At 46.3% G+C, this 20,332-nt stretch overlaps 1 protein-coding gene across 1 annotated transcript in view; it reads right to left on the reverse strand.

The window, feature by feature from the left end:
• The window catches only part of LOC143962502 (uncharacterized), an 82,468-nt gene that overhangs the window by 44,711 nt on the left and 17,425 nt on the right, over positions 1 to 20,332 (reverse strand). The window contains exon 4 of the mRNA XM_077471782.1: positions 6,828 to 7,659. Within this exon, the coding sequence (XP_077327908.1) occupies positions 6,828 to 7,659 (832 nt within the window). The remainder of the gene's footprint in view (positions 1 to 6,827; positions 7,660 to 20,332) is intronic.

Below are 20,332 nucleotides of genomic sequence, written 5' to 3' on the forward strand. Positions count from 1 at the left end.
TGAACTTTTCAATTTCTGAGTTTCTGAAATTTAGAATTTCCAAGTTTCGAATTTCCAAATTTTACGAAACTTTAAATTTTTGGAAATTTGGAATTCAGAAATTGGAAAATTCAAAATTTCAGAAATTAAACATTTTGTAAATTTGAGATTTCAAAAAAATTAAATTTTGAAATTCGAACTTGGAAATTCTAAATTTTGGAGAATTCGTAAATTCGAATTTTCGGAAAATTCTGAAATGCAAAAATTCTAAATTAAGACATTTGAAAATTTTAAATTTGGAAATTAAAAAATTCTAAATTTCATAAATGTGAAAATTTGTAAATTTGTAAATTTGAAAATTAAAAAATTAAAAAATGTGAAGATTCAAAAATAAGAATGAAAATCTGAAAATTCAAAAATGTGTAAATTTGAAAATTCTAAAATAAAAATCATAATCAGAAAATTCCAAAATTTTAAATTTGAAAATTCCAAAGAATGAAAATCTGAAAGTTTGAAAACCTGTAAATCTGAAATAAAGATTAAACAATAATAAATATTAAATTACAGGTATTGGAATTTTCTTTCAAATTTGGCTGTTAGTGAACGTAATGAATATGAATTCATCTAAAGTTACAAATTATCTCAAATAACGGATCTACACAAAAGGAAAGTAATGATTTAAAAATAATAATAATAACAAATCCTTTTTTTCCTGGTGCCTCCATGGCAGCATACCTGTGACAAGCTCCGCCTTGGCTCCTCCCTCAGGACTAGTGAATATTATAAAAGAAAAGGTTAGTACAGCCCCAGCATTCTCCTTTTTTTCCTCATACCTCATGGCAGTGAATTCTGGTCGGCGTCCTTACCTCCTGCAGTCGGCAGCTTCCGTCCGGGTTCAAGCCTCTCCCAGACGCAGTTCCTTCTCTTGGGCAGCTAAACGCGCTTATAAGGTTGGAAGTCCCTTCTGTAGGATCTTTTGGGACAAGCAGTTTGTCTCTTAAGTAAGAGCTTTATCTGCAAATTGATCAGGCACCAGCTCATTCATGGTAACGGAGGCAGCAGCTATTTCTACATTTCTTTTTTTTTTCCCCCCCTTCTCTCTTTTCTTCCTTCCTTTCCTTTCCCTTTTAGGTTTTATATCTTTATCTTTTCCCTTTTCTCTTTCCTCTCTCTTTTGCTCTCTTCCCCTCCCCAACCTTCCATTTCTTTGTTTCTTTGTTTCTTTTCTTTTGACCTCCCATTTGTTTGTTTCTCTCAGAGAAAAAATCTCCCTCTTAGCCCCTACCGCCATTCCCGGCTCCATAGGAGCTGCGCGCGCTCAGCGCCGGCGTTTTATTTAACTTTCGGCGTTCCCCGCCGTGCTCTGCGCATGCGCCGGCGGTGTGAGGCTTCTAGCTTACTGTTCCGCCGATCGGCGCATGCGCAGTGGATTCGGAGGCCGCGGCGGCCATCTTTGATAAGGGCACAGTGACGTCTGTGCCCTCAAAATGTCAAAGACAGGATAGAGGCGTGCCCTGCCTCTCCTGTTCTACTGTTTATCTCCCTGATGGGCTCAGTGGGACGCCTGTGGCTGCAGGGAGAACTGCTACTCTGAGCTTTAATATAATGAAAAAAAAAAAAAAAAGAGAAGATGGATTAATTAATTAATTAAATAGTATAAAATTAAATAAACATATTAAATTATTAAATAAAATTAATAAAAAATAATTAAATAAATTACTTTATTTACAAAAAAATAATAATAATTAAATAAGTTATTTTATTTACAAAAAAAAAATTAAAATATATATATAATTTAACCCCCCCCCCCCCCCCCAAAAAAAAAAAAAAAAAAAAAAAAAAAGGGACAAGAAGACAAAATGTAGATTTAGACGTATTTTAGATGTATTTATTGAAGTCCCTTTTTCCAGTCAAGGACACGGTTGGTTGATTTTTCTCCTCTAAAACTCTTTTCTTAGCTGCTGCTTCTGCTAATCCGTCTAGTATGAGCCATTCGCCACCCGCACAAGATCCTACTCTACACCTGAGGTAAGGACCTACGTCCAGGTAAGTTGATACACTTTAAAAAACAAACAAAAAAAAAAAAAGAGTGCACTCAGGCTGGTACTTTATGTATTTCAGTCCTGTACGCCAGAAGATGTCTAAGAGGACCTCAAGGCGACATGAAGACGATGATGACTCTAGTCACAGCAGAGACAGGTCGTCCTGGCATGGGGATTATAGAAGTGGCAGAAAGCATCGGCCAAAAAGGCGCCATCACTCATGCTCCCCGAGACCTAGATCTCCAAGATGTCAGGCGTGTGGAGCTGCCCCACTTTCAGACAAACTGATCTGTTTGAGATTGCCTCAGGGACGATGCAGCTGAAGGTCTGCAAATGGCGGACCTACTTAAGAAAGCAGTAAAGGACTCCCTTGCGGAATTGGTAGCCACAATGACGACGCAACAACCAGCGTCTCCTCCTCAGGAGCAAACGGCTGAGGCTGAGGCTTCCATCCCGGGGCTGTCCACAAGTGGAATTTTTCGTCTGACGCCGGCATCCTCCTCTAAATGCCATCTCAGAGGAATCATCTGATGACCTAGATGCCTCTGGCTTTGCTTTCGCCATGGTCCAGCCTTATGTACAGGCAGCTAAACAAACGATCGGCTGGGAGAGACCAACACAAAGGTTTAAGAAGTCTAAATCGTACTTCCCCTTTCTCAAACGCCAGATCTCCGTTTTTTCTCTCATGGACGAGATCAGGGATGTGATTGAGGAAGAGTGGGAAAAGACAGAGAAAATGTTCTCTATTAATCGGTTGGGAAAGTTATTCCCTCTCTCATAGCCTGATTCCGCAATGCTGGAGGGTTCTCCAGTGGTCGATGCAGCAGTGGTAAGGTTGGCAAAGAATGTCACATTGCCCCTGGAAGACTCAACTTCTTTTAAGGCTCCAGATGGCAGACAACGCCTGTAAACCTGTCATAGCCCTGACATCAGTGTCCAATGCGCTACGCGTCTGGACAGATAATATAGAGTCAGCAATCCAACAGGACATCCCAGAGGAGGATATAATCAAGGCCTTGGATGAGCTGAAGTTCTCAGCAGACTTTATTGGTGAAGCCGCCATCGATTCAATTCGTTGCTCCGCAAGGGCAATGCTCCACACAGTTATGGCCAAATGGGCCTTGTGGCTGAAACCGTGGGCAGCAGATATCGCCTCCAAACAGAACTGGTGCAAGATACCATTTGATGGTGAAGCCTTGTTTGGGGGAAAAACTGGACAAGGACATCTCTCGAGTCACTGGTGGAAAATCAGGCCTGCTACCCCAAGACAGGTGATCTAGGCGCTCCAGGACAATCGCACCCATATTCCAATACTCCAAGAATAAGGATTACCGATAGTCCAGGCAGGGAAAAGGCTTCAGGCATAATTGGGAAAGCACACAGTCCACGTTCCTCAAAACCCGAAGACAGAGACCAATGCCTACCCCACAGGATTCTACTAAATCCTTTCGACGCCTGGCCAGCCCAAGCGAGTCCTGTGTGGGCCAAGCTAAAACACTTCTCAAAGATCTGGGAGCAAAAGTGCAGGGATTCTTGGGTAGTCTCCACAGTCAAATACGGCCATTTCTGGCCGTTCCTAGACAAACCTCCCAAGGTCTTCTTCTCCCTGACAAGGGTGTCAAGGTTCCCCCCTAAAAAACGGAAGTGCTACAGCAATTTCTTCTCTCCTTGCAGTAACAGCAAGCAGTAGTTCCAGTGCCTCCATCAGAGAGATTTTCAGGTTTTTACTCAACCCTGTTTCCAGTCCCCAAGAGAAATGGAGGGTGGAGACCCGTGATAGACCTAAAAAGTCTAAATCGTTATTTCTTCCTAGTAAGATTCAAAATGGAGTCACTACGAACGATTATTTGTGTAGACCAACCAGCGGGCTGGATGTTGTCAATAGACTTGCAGGACACTTACCTGCATATACCCATACTCCCTCCTTTCCAGAAGTATCTGAGATTGGCGGTGGGGCAGGTACATCTCTAATTCCAGAGTCTTCCATTGGGCCTCTGCACATCGCCAAGAGTCTTCACAAAGACCCCAATTGCCATCATAGCCCCTCTGAGAGAATTGGGGCTTCGGGTATGCCACTACTTGGACGACCTTCTACTGCTGGCAAAAGACTCTGGAACAGGTGGTATCTATCCCAACCCATACACTTGACGACCTTGATGCTCAGGAGTCTGCATTGGTGGATGAAGAAACAGACACTTCTGAAATCACGCCCGTTAGGGCATGTCGACTGGATCACAATTTAATACCAATGCCAGTGCAGCAGGTTGGGGAGCACACTGCAACCGGATTTCAGTGCAGCGTAGATGGTCCTTCCATACAACAGGCCTGGTGTCGAATGTCCTGCAGGTCAGAGCGGCCTACCTTGCGTTACTAGCCCTAAGGTTCGAGATTACAGGGAAACCTGTTCTCCTCCGAATGGACAACAGGACTGCGGTATCCTATGTACACCGGCAAGGGGGGACACGCAGCAGGTCCCTCCTGAAGGAGGTGGAACCCATAATACTCTGGGCAGAAAGGAATCTAAAGGACCTGAGGGCAGTTTATCTGCCCGGCCATCTCAACTTGAGGGCCGACCGCCTTTCCCGCAAGTTTGCGGATGCCAACGAATGGTCTCTACACCCGGAGATTTTCGACTGGATAGTGAACCAGTGGGGTCCCCTCGAGCTAGACCTATTTGTAACAGCATTCAATACCAAGCTTCCAAGGTGCATCTCAAGGCTTCCTCAACCCCAAGCGGAGGCATTAGATGCCCTCTCAGCCCCCTGGGCATGCAATCAGGCCTATGCCTTCCCTCGACGGCCTTTCATTCCAAGATTCTTGTCAAGGCTTATGATAGAAACCTCGACAGTGATAACGGTCCTACTGTACTGGCCAACACGTCCTTCGTTCCCCACAGCAATGTATCTAAGTACCCGACTTCCAGTCAAGGTTCCAATAATACCTCTTCGCCTCTCGCAAGGATGTCACACCCTTCCAGATCCCCGCAGGCTGGATCTTCACATCTGGCAGCTGAAAGGGAAAGGTTCCAATCTCTAGGGTGTTCCAACAAAGTGATCGCAACCCCGCTCAAGGCAAGAAAACCATCCACAAACAAAAGTTCAGGGCCTTCATGATTGGCAGAAGCTGTGATCCAGATTCCCCATCATCCTCTCAAATTCTTGAGTTTTTGTAGGCAGGCCTAGACCTAGGTCTTGCACTAGGTACACTAAAAGTACAGGTATCAGCAATTTCATTGGCAAACCAGTAGAAGATGGGCCGAGGACTCATTAATAATACAGTTCTTCAAAGCTGTCAAAAAGATCCGACCGCCAACTAAACAATCTTTTCCCTCTTGGGACCTTGCTATTATCCTAGAGTCCTTAGCCAGTCCACCTTTTTGCCCCTTCGGAGTCAGCATCGCTTTGGAATCTAGCCTAGAAGCTAGCCTTCCTGATAGCTATAACCTCTGGCAGACGGGTTTCAGAGCTCCAAGCTTTAGGTGCAGATCATAATCATATCATATTCCATCCGGACAGAGTAGAACTCAGAACAGTGCGAGGATTTATTCTCAAAGTCGCATCATCCTTAAACATGTCAGAACCTTGGGCACTCCCAACATTTTCAGAACAGGACTCTGGTTCTCTTCATGAGCTAGACATTGCCTCCACTTTGAAATGCTATCTGCAGGCCACAGCATCATTCAGGGATTCCATCAGGCTGTTTATAATTCCCTGGGGCAAACACCAAGGCAAGGAGGCGTCAGCAAAAACGATTGCCTCATGGATCGTTAGACTCATTCACAAGGGGTACAGGACAAAGGGGCTGGAACCCCCTTTGGCGGTCAGGGCGCTCTCCACCAGAGCAGTTTCTGCCTTTTGGGCGGCAAGAGCGAATGTGTTAATTGAAACTATTTGTGGGGCAGCGACTTGGTCGTCCCGACATACGTTTCTGAAACATTGCAGGGTGGACCCAGGGGCTCTTGCATCGGTGGAGTTTGGCAGACAGGCAGTCACATCAGCCCTCGCTTCTTCTAAATAATAATTTCTTTAAAATAGACTTCTAAGCATCCCACCCATCTCAGCTAGTTATTTGTCACAGGTATGCTGCCATGGAGGCACCAGGAAAACAGAAAATTGTACCATACTTACCGTAATTTTCTTTTCCTGGTGCCTATCCATGGCAGCATACAATCCCACCCTCGGTATTCTATATTACGGAGAATGCGGGGGCTGTACTAACCTTTTATTTTATAATATTCACTAGTCCTGAGGGAGGAGCCAAGGCGGAGCTTGTCACAGGTATGCTGCCATGGATAGGCACCAGGAAAAGAAAATTACGGTAAGTATGGTACAATTTTCTGTTATTATTAATTACAAATTTGTTCCATTCCATTTGTTTAGATGCAACATTCATTATTTCTGAAAATTCATAACTTCAGATACATTTGTATTTGTTACATTCACTAACAGCCAAATTTGAAAGGAAATTTCAATACCTATAATTTAACGCTAGTTATTATTTTGAATTTTAGAGATTTTTTTGCATTTTTTCATATTTTCAAATTTTTGGGTTTTCTAATTTTTGAATTCCAAAAATTTGGAAATTGGAAAATTCTAAATTCAGAAATTGGAAAATTCGGAAATTGGAAAATTCGGGTATTGGAAAATTTGAATATTTGGAAATTTGAAATTCCAAATTCTGAAATTTGGAAATTTGAAACTTTCGGATTTCTGAATTTCCGAATTTTCTAATTTCCGAATTTTCAAAAAAAGCAAAAAAAAGAATGAAAAGAAAACAAATTAATTTTTTGTCAGTGCACATGTCTACCTGAGGTCTCTAAACAGGGCAGTGACTCTCTTGGTGTCACCGGCTGTTTCTTCTTCTACTTTCTTCCGGTGTTCCTGCAGACTCTGGACTCTTTCCTCCGTCTTCTCTCTCTTTGTCAGAAGTTTCTGCAGAACATTCCTCAGTGTCTCCTTCTTCTTCTCAGAAGCCTCATCCAGTGTCTCCACCTGGTGTCCCCGATGTTCTCCAGCCAAACTGCAGGACACACAGATACAGGCGTTATCTTTGGTGCAAAAGTACTTCAAAACTTCCTTATGGACGGAGCATTTCCTGCTCTCCATGGACAAGGTGGGGTCACATAAGACGTGTTCTGGGGACTTTTTGTGGACTCTCAGGTGTTTATCACACAGAGAAACCTCACAGAGCAGACAGGATCTAACAGCAGGTACAGGAGAGTCCACACAGTAAGTACAGAAGACTCCGAACTCCTCTTGATGTGGCAGAGGAGACAGGAAAGTCTCTGCTATGTTACGTAGTGTTATGTTCCTGTGCAGTGCAGGCCGATCCGGAAACTTTTCTCTACATTGAGGACAGGAATATCCTCCAGACCCCCTCTGTGTATCCAGCACACCATCAATACAGACCCGGCAGAAGTTGTGACCACATCTCAGGGTTACAGGATCCGTATAAATGTTCAGACAGACGGAACATTCCAACTCAGCTCTCAGATCACCAGACGCCATCGCTGACAGCAGAAGAGAAACGAGACTGAAAATCTCTGACACCGGAGAGGAATGTGGATGGGGGAGGGGTGACATCCTCCTACACAGGGTGAGGCTGAGCTCAGCTCTCTGTTGACTTAGAAACCTTTCTATGTCAGATTAGGACACGCCCCATGACTGTGTACATTTACACTTATAAACATCTATTTAACCCCTTGAGGGCCACCATGACATACTTTTCTTCCAGCATTTGTACCCACAGACCACATCGGGGTGCAGCACCTAGGGGTGGGGCACATTTTTCTGGCAGCAAGCCTGTTATACACCCAGAGCTGAAGAGAAGACCGTGGAGTCTAATCAAGTCTTCATCCTCCACCTCCTCTGTCTTCCAGGATCAGAATAGATTGAAGCTCCCTGTTCTTCCTCCTTACCCACAGATACTCCTGTCATTGCCCCACCAATTGGCATGGAGAAGTCATCTGAGATATTTCAGCACAGTGTCAGTCACTTGCTCCATGAGGATGCACAGCAATTAATGAACGGCGAGGTTGGGGAGGAGACCAATGGGAGCATAGAGGGGGGTGACATAAGGCAGGATCAACCAATTGGCACCAATGTTCCTGCAGCTGAGACCTACTGCTACGTTGGCTCCAGTTCTGAGTAACGGGGAAGTGATAATAAGGTCTAAGCAAGTGCAGAGCAGAAAAATGTTACGTTACTAGTTTTGTTTTGTTATTCGCTTTTGGAATTTGTTTAGTTTAAATTTATAAATTTTCACACAAATTCCAAATTTTTGGAACGATTACTATTCAAATTGGTCGAAAATTGATCGACCGATCTGAATTCTGTGTAAAGAATAGATGGTTGTTAAGTAACGGGCCGGCAAGCTGGCCACGGCGTCCTTTACAACCAGAACTCATCTGCTGCCAGCTGGACACTGACCGCAGAATATAAACAAACAATTGCCGACATTAACCACTTCAGCCCCGGAGGATTTGGCTGCTCAATGACCGGAGCACTTTTTACAATTTGGCACTGCGTTGCTTTATCTGGTAATTGCGCGGTCATGCAATGTTCTACCCAAACAAAGTTTGCGTCCTTTTTTCCCACAAATAGAGCTTGCTTTTGATGGCATTTGTTTGCCTCTGCGATTTTTATTTTTTGTGATATAAATGGAAAAAGACCGAAAATTTTAAAAAGAAATTTATACTTTTTGTTAGAATTTTTTTAATAAACTCAATTTTAGTCATACATTTAGGCCAAAATGTATTCAGCCACATGTCTTTGGTAAAAAAAAATGTCAATAATCGTATATTTATTGGTTTGCACAAAAGTTATAGCGTCTACAAACTAGGGTACATTTTCTGGAATTTATACAGCTTTAGTTTATGACTGCCTATCTAATTTCTTGAGCTGCCAAAATAGCAGGGCAGTACAAACCCCCAAATGACAACATTTTGGAAAGTAGATACCCCAAGGAAATTGCTGAGAGGCATTTTGAGCCCATTGGATATTTTATTTTTTTGTCACAAGATATTGAATAATGCAAATTACACAAAGATGCCACTAAATGATATATTGCTCACACATGCCATGGTTATATGTGGAATTACACCCCAAAATACATTCTGCTGCTTCTCCTGAGTACGGGGATACCTCATGTGTGGGACTTTTTGGGAGCCTAGACGTGTCCAGGACCCCAAAAACCAATCACTACCTTCAGGATTTCTAAGGGTGTAAATTTGTGATTTCACTCCTCACTACCTATCACAGTTTTGAAGGCCACAAAATGCCAAGATAGCATAAAACCACCCCAAATGACCCCATTTTGGGAAATTAGACACCCCAAGCTATTTGCTGAGAGGCATGTTGAGTCCATGGAATATTTTTCCACAAGTTGCGGGACAATTACATTTTTTTTTTGCACAAAATTGTCACTAAATGATAAATTGCTAAAACATGCCATGGGCATATGTGAAGTTACACCCCAAAATATATTCTACTTCTCCTGATTACGGGGATACCACATGTGTGAGATTTTTTGTGAGCCTAGCTGTGTTCAGAACCCCAAAAACCAATCACCGCCTTCAGGCTTTCTAAGGGTGTACATTTTTGATTTCACTCCTCACTGCCTATCACAGTTTCGGAGGCCATGAAATACCCAGATAGCACAACCCCCACCCCCAAATTACCCAATTTTGGAAAGTAGACACAAGCTATCTGCTCTGGGGAATATTGAGTATTTTGCGGATCTTGCTTTTTGTCACAAAGTTTTGAAAATTGAAAAAATAAAAAAAATAAAATTTTCTTTTCTTTCTTAATTTTCAAAAATAAATGAGATCTGCAAAATACTCACCATGCCTCTTAGCAAATACCTTGGGGTGTCTACTTTCCAAAATGGGGTCATTTTTTGGGGGGGGGGGGTTGTGCTATCTGGACATTTCAGGACCTACTGTGATAGGTAGTGAGAAGTAAAATCTGAATTTTACGCCTTTAGAAATCCTGAAGGCGGTGATTGGTTTGTCAGATCCTGTACGCAGCTAGGCTCCCAAAAAGTCTCACACATGTGGTATCCCCGTACTCAGGAGAAGCAGCAGAATGTATTTTTGGGTGTAATTCCACATATAACCATGGCATGTTTGAACAATATATCATTTTGTGACAACTTTGTGTAAAAAAGAAAAGAAAAATTGTATTTTTTTTCCGAAACTTGTAGAAAAATATCAAATATTCCATGAACTCAACATGTCTCTCAACAAAAAGCTTGACGTGTCTTCTTTCCAAAATGGGGTCATTTGGGCGGAGTTGTGCCATCTTGACATTTCAGGGCCTCCAAAACTGTGATAGGTAGTGAGGAAGTGAAATCACCATTTTACGCCCTTAGGTGGTGATTGGATTTTGGGGTCCCGTATGCGGCTAGACTCCAAAAAAGTCTCACACATGTGGTATCCCCGTACTCAGGAGAAGCAGCAGAATGTATTTTGGGGTGTCATTCCACATATGCCCATGGCATGTGTGAGCAATAGATCATTTAGTGACAACTTTGTGCAAAAAAAAAAAAAAGAAAGTGTAATTTTCCTGAAAATTGTGACAAAATATAAAATATTCCATGGACTCAACATTCCTATCAGTTTATAGCTTGTGGTGTCTACTTTCCAAAAAGGAGTCATTTGGGGGGGGGGGGGTTAAACTGTCATTTTATGCACAACATTTAGAAGCTTATGTCACACATCACCCACTCTTCTAACCACTTGAAGACAAAGCGCTTTCTGACACTTTTTGTTTACATGAAAAAATATAATTTTTTTGGCAAACCCCCAAACATTATATATATATATATATTAATTAAAGCAAAGGTCCTACAGATTAAAATCTTGGGTGTTGCAATTTTTTTTCACACAGTATTTACGCAGAAATTAAAAAAAAAAAAACACGCATTTTTTATTTTTTTATTTGAATGCACTAAAACACACTATATTACCCAAATGTTTGATTAAATAAAAAAAGGTGGTCTTATGCCGAGTACATGGATACCAAACACAATGCTTTTACCGTATATACTCGAGTATAAGCCGAGATTTTCAGCCTCTTTTTTGAGGCTGAAAGTGCCCCCTCGGCTTATACTCGAGTCACCGCTGTCTGACTGCTCGATCAGCGTATCGAGCAGACAGACAGCGGACATTCTAAAATTCAAAAGCCGCGCCTCCGCCTTCGCCTGTGATAGGCGGAACACTGAATTTCCCAGCAGTCAGTGTTCCGCCTATCACGGACATCCGCTCATCCTCGTACTACCGACGAGGATGAAAGGATGTCCGTGATAGGCGGAACACAGGCTGCTGGGAAATTCAGTGTTCCGCCTATCACAGGCGAAGGCGGAGGCGCGGCTTTTGAATTTTAGAATGGCCGCCGAGAAGAGCGGCGATCCTGGAAGGACTGAGGAGGCTCGGGACGGCGGCTCGGGACGGAGGCTCGGGACGGAGGCTCGGGACGGAGGCTCGGGACGGAGGCTCGGGACACAGGTAGGCTGGACACACACACAAGGCTGCACGGACACACACACACAGGGATGGATGGATGGATGGACACACACACACAGGGATGGATGGATGGATGGACACACAGGGATGGATGGATGGACACACACAGGGATGGATGGATGGACGGACACACACACAGGGATGGATGGATGGACGGACACACACACAGGGATGGACGGACACACACACAGGGATGGACGGACACACAGGGATGGACAGCCATGTCTCACCCTCGGCTTATACACGAGTCAATAATTTTTCCAGTTTTTTTGGGGGTAAATTGGGGGCCTCGGCTTATATTCGGGTCGGCCTATACTCGAGTATATACGGTAAATTGCGCACAAACGTGCAGTGGCGACAAACTCATACATTTTTAAAAGCCTTCACAGGTTACCATTTTAGATTTACAGAGGAGGTCTATTGCTAAAGCACGGGGGGAAGGGGTGATTTTTCTTTTTTCTTTTTTTGCTTTTTTATTATAATTTTAAACTGTTCCTTTCTTTTTTTTATAATTTTTATTGTTATCTCAGGAATTATAAATACTGTATCCCCTATGATAGCAATAGGTAGTTGCAGGTACTCTTTTTTTTTTTTTTAAATGGAGTTCATAGACCCCATGGGGACATAGTCCCTACATCTCTCCTCAGCCCTCAAAGCATCTGACCACACCAAGATCGGTGTGATAAAATGCTTTGCCAATTTTCCAATGGCGCTGTTTATTTTCGGCAAAACCTAATTCATTAAATGCTTGGGGCTTCCTGTTTCTTAGGCTATAGAGATGATTGGAGCTGTTCTGGTCTTTGATCAGCTCTATGGTCAGCTTGCAGAACCACTGGCTGAATTCTCGGGTTCCCTGTTGGGACAGAAGAGCCAGAGAAATCCAAGGAAGATGGAGGGAGGGTGTAAGAGAACCAGTTGCTCCCGTCCATTGCACACTCGCGCGCGCACGCACGAGGGCATCCGCACATGCCTGTGCGCATCAATGCGCATGCGCGTGTGCCCATGGCGCAAATTGGCACCAGAAGGCCTATTTAAAGGAGTGCTGACCCCCGGTGGTTGCTGACTGATCTTCAGCTGTTCCTGTTACCCTGCACCAGCTATTATTCTGCCTGATACCTCCTGATGAACTCGGCTTGCTCTGACCCTGCATCTGGATCCTGTTCTGGCTCTGATCCCTGGCTCCTGATCCTGGCTATTCTTGTGACCTCGCTTCTGCCTGCTGACCTGTACCACGTTGCCCGCCTGCTGCCGCACTTGGCTTCCTACAAGACCCTGCTTTTGCTGCTGTTCGTCCTGCCGGTGCCTGCTACCTTGATCCAGCGACCTTCTGCGATCTTCTGCTGTAAGCCTATCAAGGACCTAACCACACCGCATGTTCCAGTTCCACTGTTCCTGTGGAGTTCCCCTTTAAGTCCAGCTGATCCTTGGTACCAGGCAAACCATCCTGTCCTGACGGCTCACCTGCCTGCCCAAGTTCACTTCCTATGCTGCAAAGCTCTGGGTCCGCAGTAGCAGGCACTCATGTTCCTTATGGACCTCAGTTCCCTCTATACCACTCCCAGTGGGGCCTGGGCAGAAGATACAAGAGACGCCGACCTCATCAATTCCGTCTCCTCCAAGGTACGTGACAGACGGGGTTGTTGCCTCCCACTGCTTATAAAAGCAGTCTAGAGGTTAATTAGCCACTAGGATTGCTTTTACATGAAAGCCGACTGCTGTCTGAAAAGAATGATACCAAGATGATACCTATACCTGCAGGCATCATTCTGGTATAACGGCTCAAAGTCCAGCAACATACCAGTATGTTGCTGGTCCTTGGTGGGCATACATTGTAATGTTCTTTTTTTCATGCAGCCTGTGGGCTGAACTAAAAAAGAGATTGTAGACAAAAGATATATCTATAGGAAAGACTAATGGTCATGTATATCTGAGACTTAAAAAAGGTACCACATCCCAGTTTAGAAATTTAAATGAAGAAGGGGGAAATAGATGAAGGGGACTGGAGGGTAACCAACCCCCGGGACTTTTTTGACGGTACCAGATATATATAAACAAAGAATAAAATCAATAGAATTTTATTTGATGTACAAAAGACATTTCTCACATAGGACCAACAATTTTGTCCATATATAAAAAAAAAAAAAAAAAAAAAAAAAAAAGAATGACAAAATACAAAAGCTGATACAGAAGCTTGTATAACTCCACAGATTACCACATTTTTGTAAATGATAAAGCCTGCATTGTTTCTTTCCTACATGTTTCGCTCTCTTGAGCTTCCTCAGGACAATTGCAGCATATAACAGTACATGGAAAACCCATAAGGTTTGTAAATTAATGTGATTCAAAATCGTTGTTAGTGGATAATAGAAATAGCTTAGACGAGAAGATTTCTCCTCTTTATCCACCAGAATAGGTGGAATATGGTGAAAGCAGCGCTAGGGATCCCCAGTATCTTCAATGAGTCTGGACCATGCCCAGAAATGTCACTTTGAAATACACACGCTCTCCTCTCTCTCATCCCTCGGGTATACACATTGCTCTATGAGAGAAGAGGAGGAAGGGGGCGGGGACTCCACACAGAGGAAGCTGCTTCTGAGACTGGCACTCTGGAACGCTCCACGGACATCAAAGGACATCATATTGTGTCTTTGCGTAGCACTTGGGACAGAGGAAAACTCTGTACTGGAATGGGGGGGGGGGCTTTGTGGGAGGACAGCTTTGGAGAGGCGCTCTGTCCTGGAATCTGGGTGGGAGGAGAGCTGTGAACCCACCTCCCTCTGCACCCACCTCCCTCTGCACCCACCCCACTCTGCACCCACCTCACTCTGCACCCATCCCACTCTGCACCTAGCCCACTCTGCACGCACCTCACTCTACACTCACCTCACTCTGCACCCACCTCCCTCTGCACCCACCTCCCTCTGCACCCACCCCACTCTGCACCCACCCCACTCTGCACCCACCTCACTCTGCACCCACCTCCCTCTGCACCCACCTCACTCTGCACCCACCCCACTCTGCACCCACCTCACTCTGCACCCACCCCACTCTGCACCCACCTCCCTCTGCACCCACCTCACTCTGCACCCACCCCACTCTGCACCCACCTCACTGTGCATCCAACTCACTCTGCCTTCACCCCACTCTTCACCAACCTCAGTCCTGCACTCAGCACCCACCTCACTCTGCACCCACCTCAGTCCTGCACTCTGCACCCACCCCACTCTTGCAATCTGCACCCACCTCACTCTGCACCCACCTCAGTCCTGCACTCTGCACCCACCCCAGTCTTGCAATCTGCACCCACCTCACTATGCACCCACCTCACTCCTGCACTCTGCACCCACCCCACTCTGCACCCACCTCACTCTGCACCCATCCCACTCTGCACCCACCCCACTCTGCACGCACCTCACTCTACACTCACCTCACTCTGCACCCACCTCCCTCTGCACCCACCTCCCTCTGCACCCACCCCACTCTGCACCCACCCCACTCTGCACCCACCTCACTCTGCACCCACCTCCCTCTGCACCCACCTCACTCTGCACCCACCCCACTCTGCACCCACCTCCCTCTGCACCCACCTCACTCTGCACCCACCCCACTCTGCACCCACCTCACTGTGCATCCAACTCACTCTGCCTTCACCCCACTCTTCACCAACCTCAGTCCTGCACTCAGCACCCACCTCACTCTGCACCCACCTCAGTCCTGCACTCTGCACCCACCCCACTCTTGCAATCTGCACCCACCTCACTCTGCACCCACCTCAGTCCTGCACTCTGCACCCACCCCAGTCTTGCAATCTGCACCCACCTCACTATGCACCCACCTCACTCCTGCACACTGCACCCACCCCACTCTGCACCCACCTCCCTCTGCACCAACCTCCCTCTGCACCCAACTCCCTCTGCACCCACCCCACTCTGCACCCACTTCACTCTGCACCCACCCCACTCTGCACCCACCTCACTCTGCACCCACACCACTCTGCACCCACCTCACTCTGCACCAATCCCACTTTGCACCCACCTCCCTCTGCACCCACCTCCCTCTGCACCCACCTCCCTCTGCACCCATCTCCCTCTGCACCCATCTCCCTCTGCACCCACCTCCCTCTGCACCCAGCTCACTCTGCACCCACTCTGCACCCACCCCACTCTGCACCCACCTCCCTCTGCACCCACCTCACTCTGCACCCACCCCACTCTTCACCCACCTCACTGTGCATCCAACTCACTCTGCCTTCACCCCACTCTTCACCAACCTCAGTCCTGCACTCTGCACCCACCTCACTCTGCACCCACCTCAGTCCTGCACTCTGCACCCACCCCACTCTTGCAATCTGGACCCACCTCACTCTGCACCCACCTCAGTCCTGCACTCTGCACCCACCCCACTCTTGCAATCTGCACCCACCTCACTCTGCACCCACCTCAGTCCTGCACTCTGCACCCACCCCACTCTTGCAATCTGCACCCACCTCACTCTGCACCCATCTCAGTCCTGCACTCTGCACCCACCCCTCACTCTTGCACTCTGCACCCACCTCAGTCCTGCCATCTGCACCCACCTCCCCCCTGCACTCTGCACATAGTGCACCCCTCAATGCTAGCACAGTTTGGCCACACCCTCAATTTACACTGATGTGTAGTAACTTCTAGAAACTAATCAGTGAGCAATAATGATATGCAGTAACCTCTAGAATCCAATTAGTGAGCAGTAATGATGTTCTGTAACCTCTAGCAACTAATCTGTGAGCTGTAATGATGTGTTGTATTCTCTGGCAGCCAATCACAACCACTGCTTGATCTGCTGCCGTAAACTAATTTTGAGTGTAGCTGGGGAGGGGGGGCAATTAAAATCTTTGCCCAGGGTCCAATCAATATTAAAGACGGCCCTGACTAAATGCATCAGTCTATGGGAACTAACATAAAAAATATTATTGCACTGATATCTAACCCCATATAGAATTTCTACATTCGATACTCATGCTTCTACACTATGCTGGAGGGAATGTAACAATATAGGTACTTTATACCATATATTTTTGGGATGTCCAAATACACGTAAGCTTCAGGACAAAGTATTTGACATGATTGCACAAACATTGAAACTCCGTTTCCCCAAAACTCCAGGATTGGCTATTCTATCCTCAGGTATAGACTCGCTTCCAAAAGATACCAGGGCAATAATGACCCGCATCTTACTAAGCACCAGACTAGTGATTACCAGACATTGGAAAGACCAGGAAGCACCTACAATGAAGAAAATAATAATAACGACTAACACACACGCCACATACACAATTATGTTCACTTCACCCCGGGGCAAATTTCAATCATCACACAAACAATGGAAACCGTGGACTGACTGGTATCAGACAAAAAGTTCTGATTACTACTTATGACTTCCATACAATCAAAAGACACTTGTTGCCATTGGTCTCGGGTGTAATTAAGATAGGTAAATCAGTCAGCGCTACAAATGTCTGATACTAACACATGTGCATCAGGAGGGATAGAGAATCCCCCCTCCCAGGACACGGTGTGACCCCCAGAAGGGGTGTCGAAGGGGGAGATTCACCCTCTTACAATAATGCCGCGTACACACGATCAAACAAGCGGGTGGAAAAGTCCGGCAAACTGAAGTCCGCCAAACAATCCCCCCGTGTGTAGCCTCCGGCATACTTTTTTGACCCGAAAGTACAGCGGACTTAGAAAGTAGTTTTACACTCCAATCTTCCCGCCGGACTCGCATTTCGGCGGACAATCCGGCCGTGTGTATGCCAGTCCGCTGTACTTTTGAAATGAGCAGACTTTTCCCGCCCGGAGAAAAGTCCGCTCATTTAGAACGGGTCTCCATGTAGGCGGGGCCCGCGAAGGAGACGTCGCTGGCCCCGCCGCCGCCTGGTATGGACTTAAAGGGGAACCCCAACGCCGAAAAAAATCGTCGTGGGGGTCCCCCCAAGGTCCACATCAGACCCTTGTCCGAGCACGCTACCCGCCGGCCAGAAAAGGGGGGACGGGCGAGCGCCCCCCCTCCTGAGCCGTACCAGGCCGCGTGCCCTCAACATGGGGGGTGCCTTGGGGAAGGAGGGCTGCGCGGCCCCCCCACCCCAAAGCACCTTGTCCCCATGTTGATGAGGACAAGGGCCTCTTCCCGACAACCCTGGCCGTTAGTTGTCGGGGTCTGCGGGCGGGGGGCTTATCGGAAACCGGGAGCCCCCTTTAATAAGGGGGCCCCCGATAACAGCCCCCCACCCTATGTGAATGAGTATGGGGTACAATGTACCCCTACCCATTCACCTGTAAAATAAAGTACAAAAAAAACACAACACACAAGATAAAATAATTTATTGCACAGCTCCGGGGGTCTTCCGTCTTAGGGGGTCTTCTCGCCGGACTCCTCCGCTATCTTCTTGTAGCTCTTTTGCTAGCGGAGGAGCCCGGCTTTCTTCCTCACCGCCGGCCTCTTCTTCCGACTTCGGGGGTCTTGTCCCCCTCTTCGGTTCTTCTGCCGGGCCACCGCACCTTCTTCTAGCTCTTTTACAGGCGGTGGCCCGGTCTTCTGTCGCCGCCGCCGCCGCCACCTTCCGTTCTTCTCTTCTTCTCTTCTTCTCCTGGAGATGTTGCCTCGCCAAGTCCTCTGCTCACAATGACTGGGACCGGGCATGCGGCGACTTATATAGGGACAAGGGGCGGGGTCTTCGGTTGATGTCACCGTTATCTTGTTATTGTGTTATACTATATTCACGGTATACTTTGTACCTTTTCTGACAAAATTCAATAAAAACTTATTGGAATAAAAAAAAAATGTTGCTGGGAAGGGGGATATAGATGGGGGCAAAGATTTTTTTGGCGGGAGAGAATTTGTGATGGGAGGGGGATTTGTGGGAAGATTATTTGTGATGGGAGGGGAGATAAGGGAAGACGATTTGTGCTGGGAGGGGTGATTTGAAGGATCGAGGATTTGTGTTTGGAGGTGATATTTGGGGGAAATATGATTTGTGCTGAGAGGGGCACGGGGGTTGTGTATAGAGGAGAGACTTTAGGTGGTATTGCAAGACAAAGATTTGTGTTAAAAGAGGATTTGAGGAAAGGATTTGTACTGGGAAAGATCATTTGGTTAGTAGACAAAGATTTCCGCGGGGAGAAGGGATTTTGAGGGGGAAAAGATTTGGGCTGGGAGTTGGGATTTTGAGGGGTAGATTATGTGTGCTGACATGAGAGATTTGGGTGTGGGACAAAGATTTTTGCTGGGATGGGGAATTTCAGAGGGCAGTATTAATGCTTGGAGGGAGGAGAGGATTTGTGCTGAAGAAGGGATTTGGGGGATCGATGCTGGGAGGGGGGATTTGGGTGGGGGATAAAGATTTGTGCTGGGAAGGAATATGGACAGAGGGTGAGGATGTTGTCTGGGGGGGGGGGGGGTTTGGGTGGGGGAGAGGATTTCTATTGGAAGATGGGATTTGGTCAGAGGCAATAATTTGTGATTGAAGGGGGGATTTGGAAAAGAGGGGATTGATGTTTTAAGGAGGGATTTGGTTGGGGAAGAAGATTTGTGCTGAGAGGGGAATATTAGATAGAAAATATTGATGATGAGTATTCGTGTCTGTCAGGCTCTTGCTGATGGCCCAACAATTAAAGTATAACTTCTGAGTACCGGGAGACTCGGGTTTTATTTATGTCCCTGTATTCTCTCCCATTGGTTTGTCTACAACCACTGGTCGTTGTGTCACATTTTTACCCCCCCAGGTCTTCTACATTCCTAGTAACACCTCTGGATCCAGAGCATACAATGAGACAAATGTAAGGAGCCGCACTTCTCCGGTGTCACCTGCTGGGGGCGCTCTGCTCAGGGTTTGTTCCCATTCACTCTTCACCAGAGGAAGTCTCACTGAAGCTCCAACTCCCCTCATTCTCCCCCTGCATTGCTTGTTTGCTGTGTATTGATTTGTCGCATTCCTCTCAGTATCTCGTTAATCTTTCAGGGTGTGTCTGTCCTGTATGACCGGTTCTCCGTATCCTGAAGGCTTCTCACTTCTTTTTTCTGCAGGTACTTTTCCAAGTTTCTATGGAACAGGCAGCAGTGTGCTCTCCTCTAAGGCAGGCCACAGATTATACAATTTTGTTTCCTTCAACTACAAGTTAGAAGAAATTCCCCAACAGAACAGTCCGTGTTATTGGTGGAATCCCTTCTGCTGCGCTAATGTATCATCACATTGTACAGAAATACCCCACAGGATGAGAGTACTGAAGGTGATTGATAGACTTTGTTACACTACAAGTATACGGGTGTGGTGGTGATCAGAACACTGTTGCTGACTTTCACTGGTCTTTTGACACTGGGACTGGTGCATAGGCAGGCGCACAGGGTGTGCCAGGTGTGCCTGGGCCCACCCTAATCCCCCTGTGCTGCACAGATTTCCCCCTGCTGCTTGGCTGCTGAAGAAAAAGACTGGGAAATCTCTGTGTCAAGTGTTATGGTGATCAGGGACACTGTTGATGGCTACGCTGGCTAACACTGGGACTGGTGTTATGGTGATCGGGAACGTAAAAATGGGAAAGTCCTGTTGAGCAAAACCTCGCTAGGAGAACTAGGTATAAACTATAGAAAGCTGCTCACATATAAAAATGTTCTCTACACTCAATGTCCCCGCCTATGGTGTCAGAGTCCCAGCATCCTCTGGGACTGTGACACCATAATGGGCGGGGACATCATCCGGTGATGTCCCTATATAAGTCGCCGCATGCCCGGTCCCTATTATTGTGAGCGGAGGGAG

The sequence above is a fragment of the Lithobates pipiens genome, unplaced genomic scaffold, assembly GCF_037356315.1.
Source record: "Lithobates pipiens isolate NorthernLeopardFrog02 unplaced genomic scaffold, aLitPip1_a1.2 Scaffold_8, whole genome shotgun sequence".
NCBI lineage: Eukaryota > Metazoa > Chordata > Amphibia > Anura > Ranidae > Lithobates > Lithobates pipiens.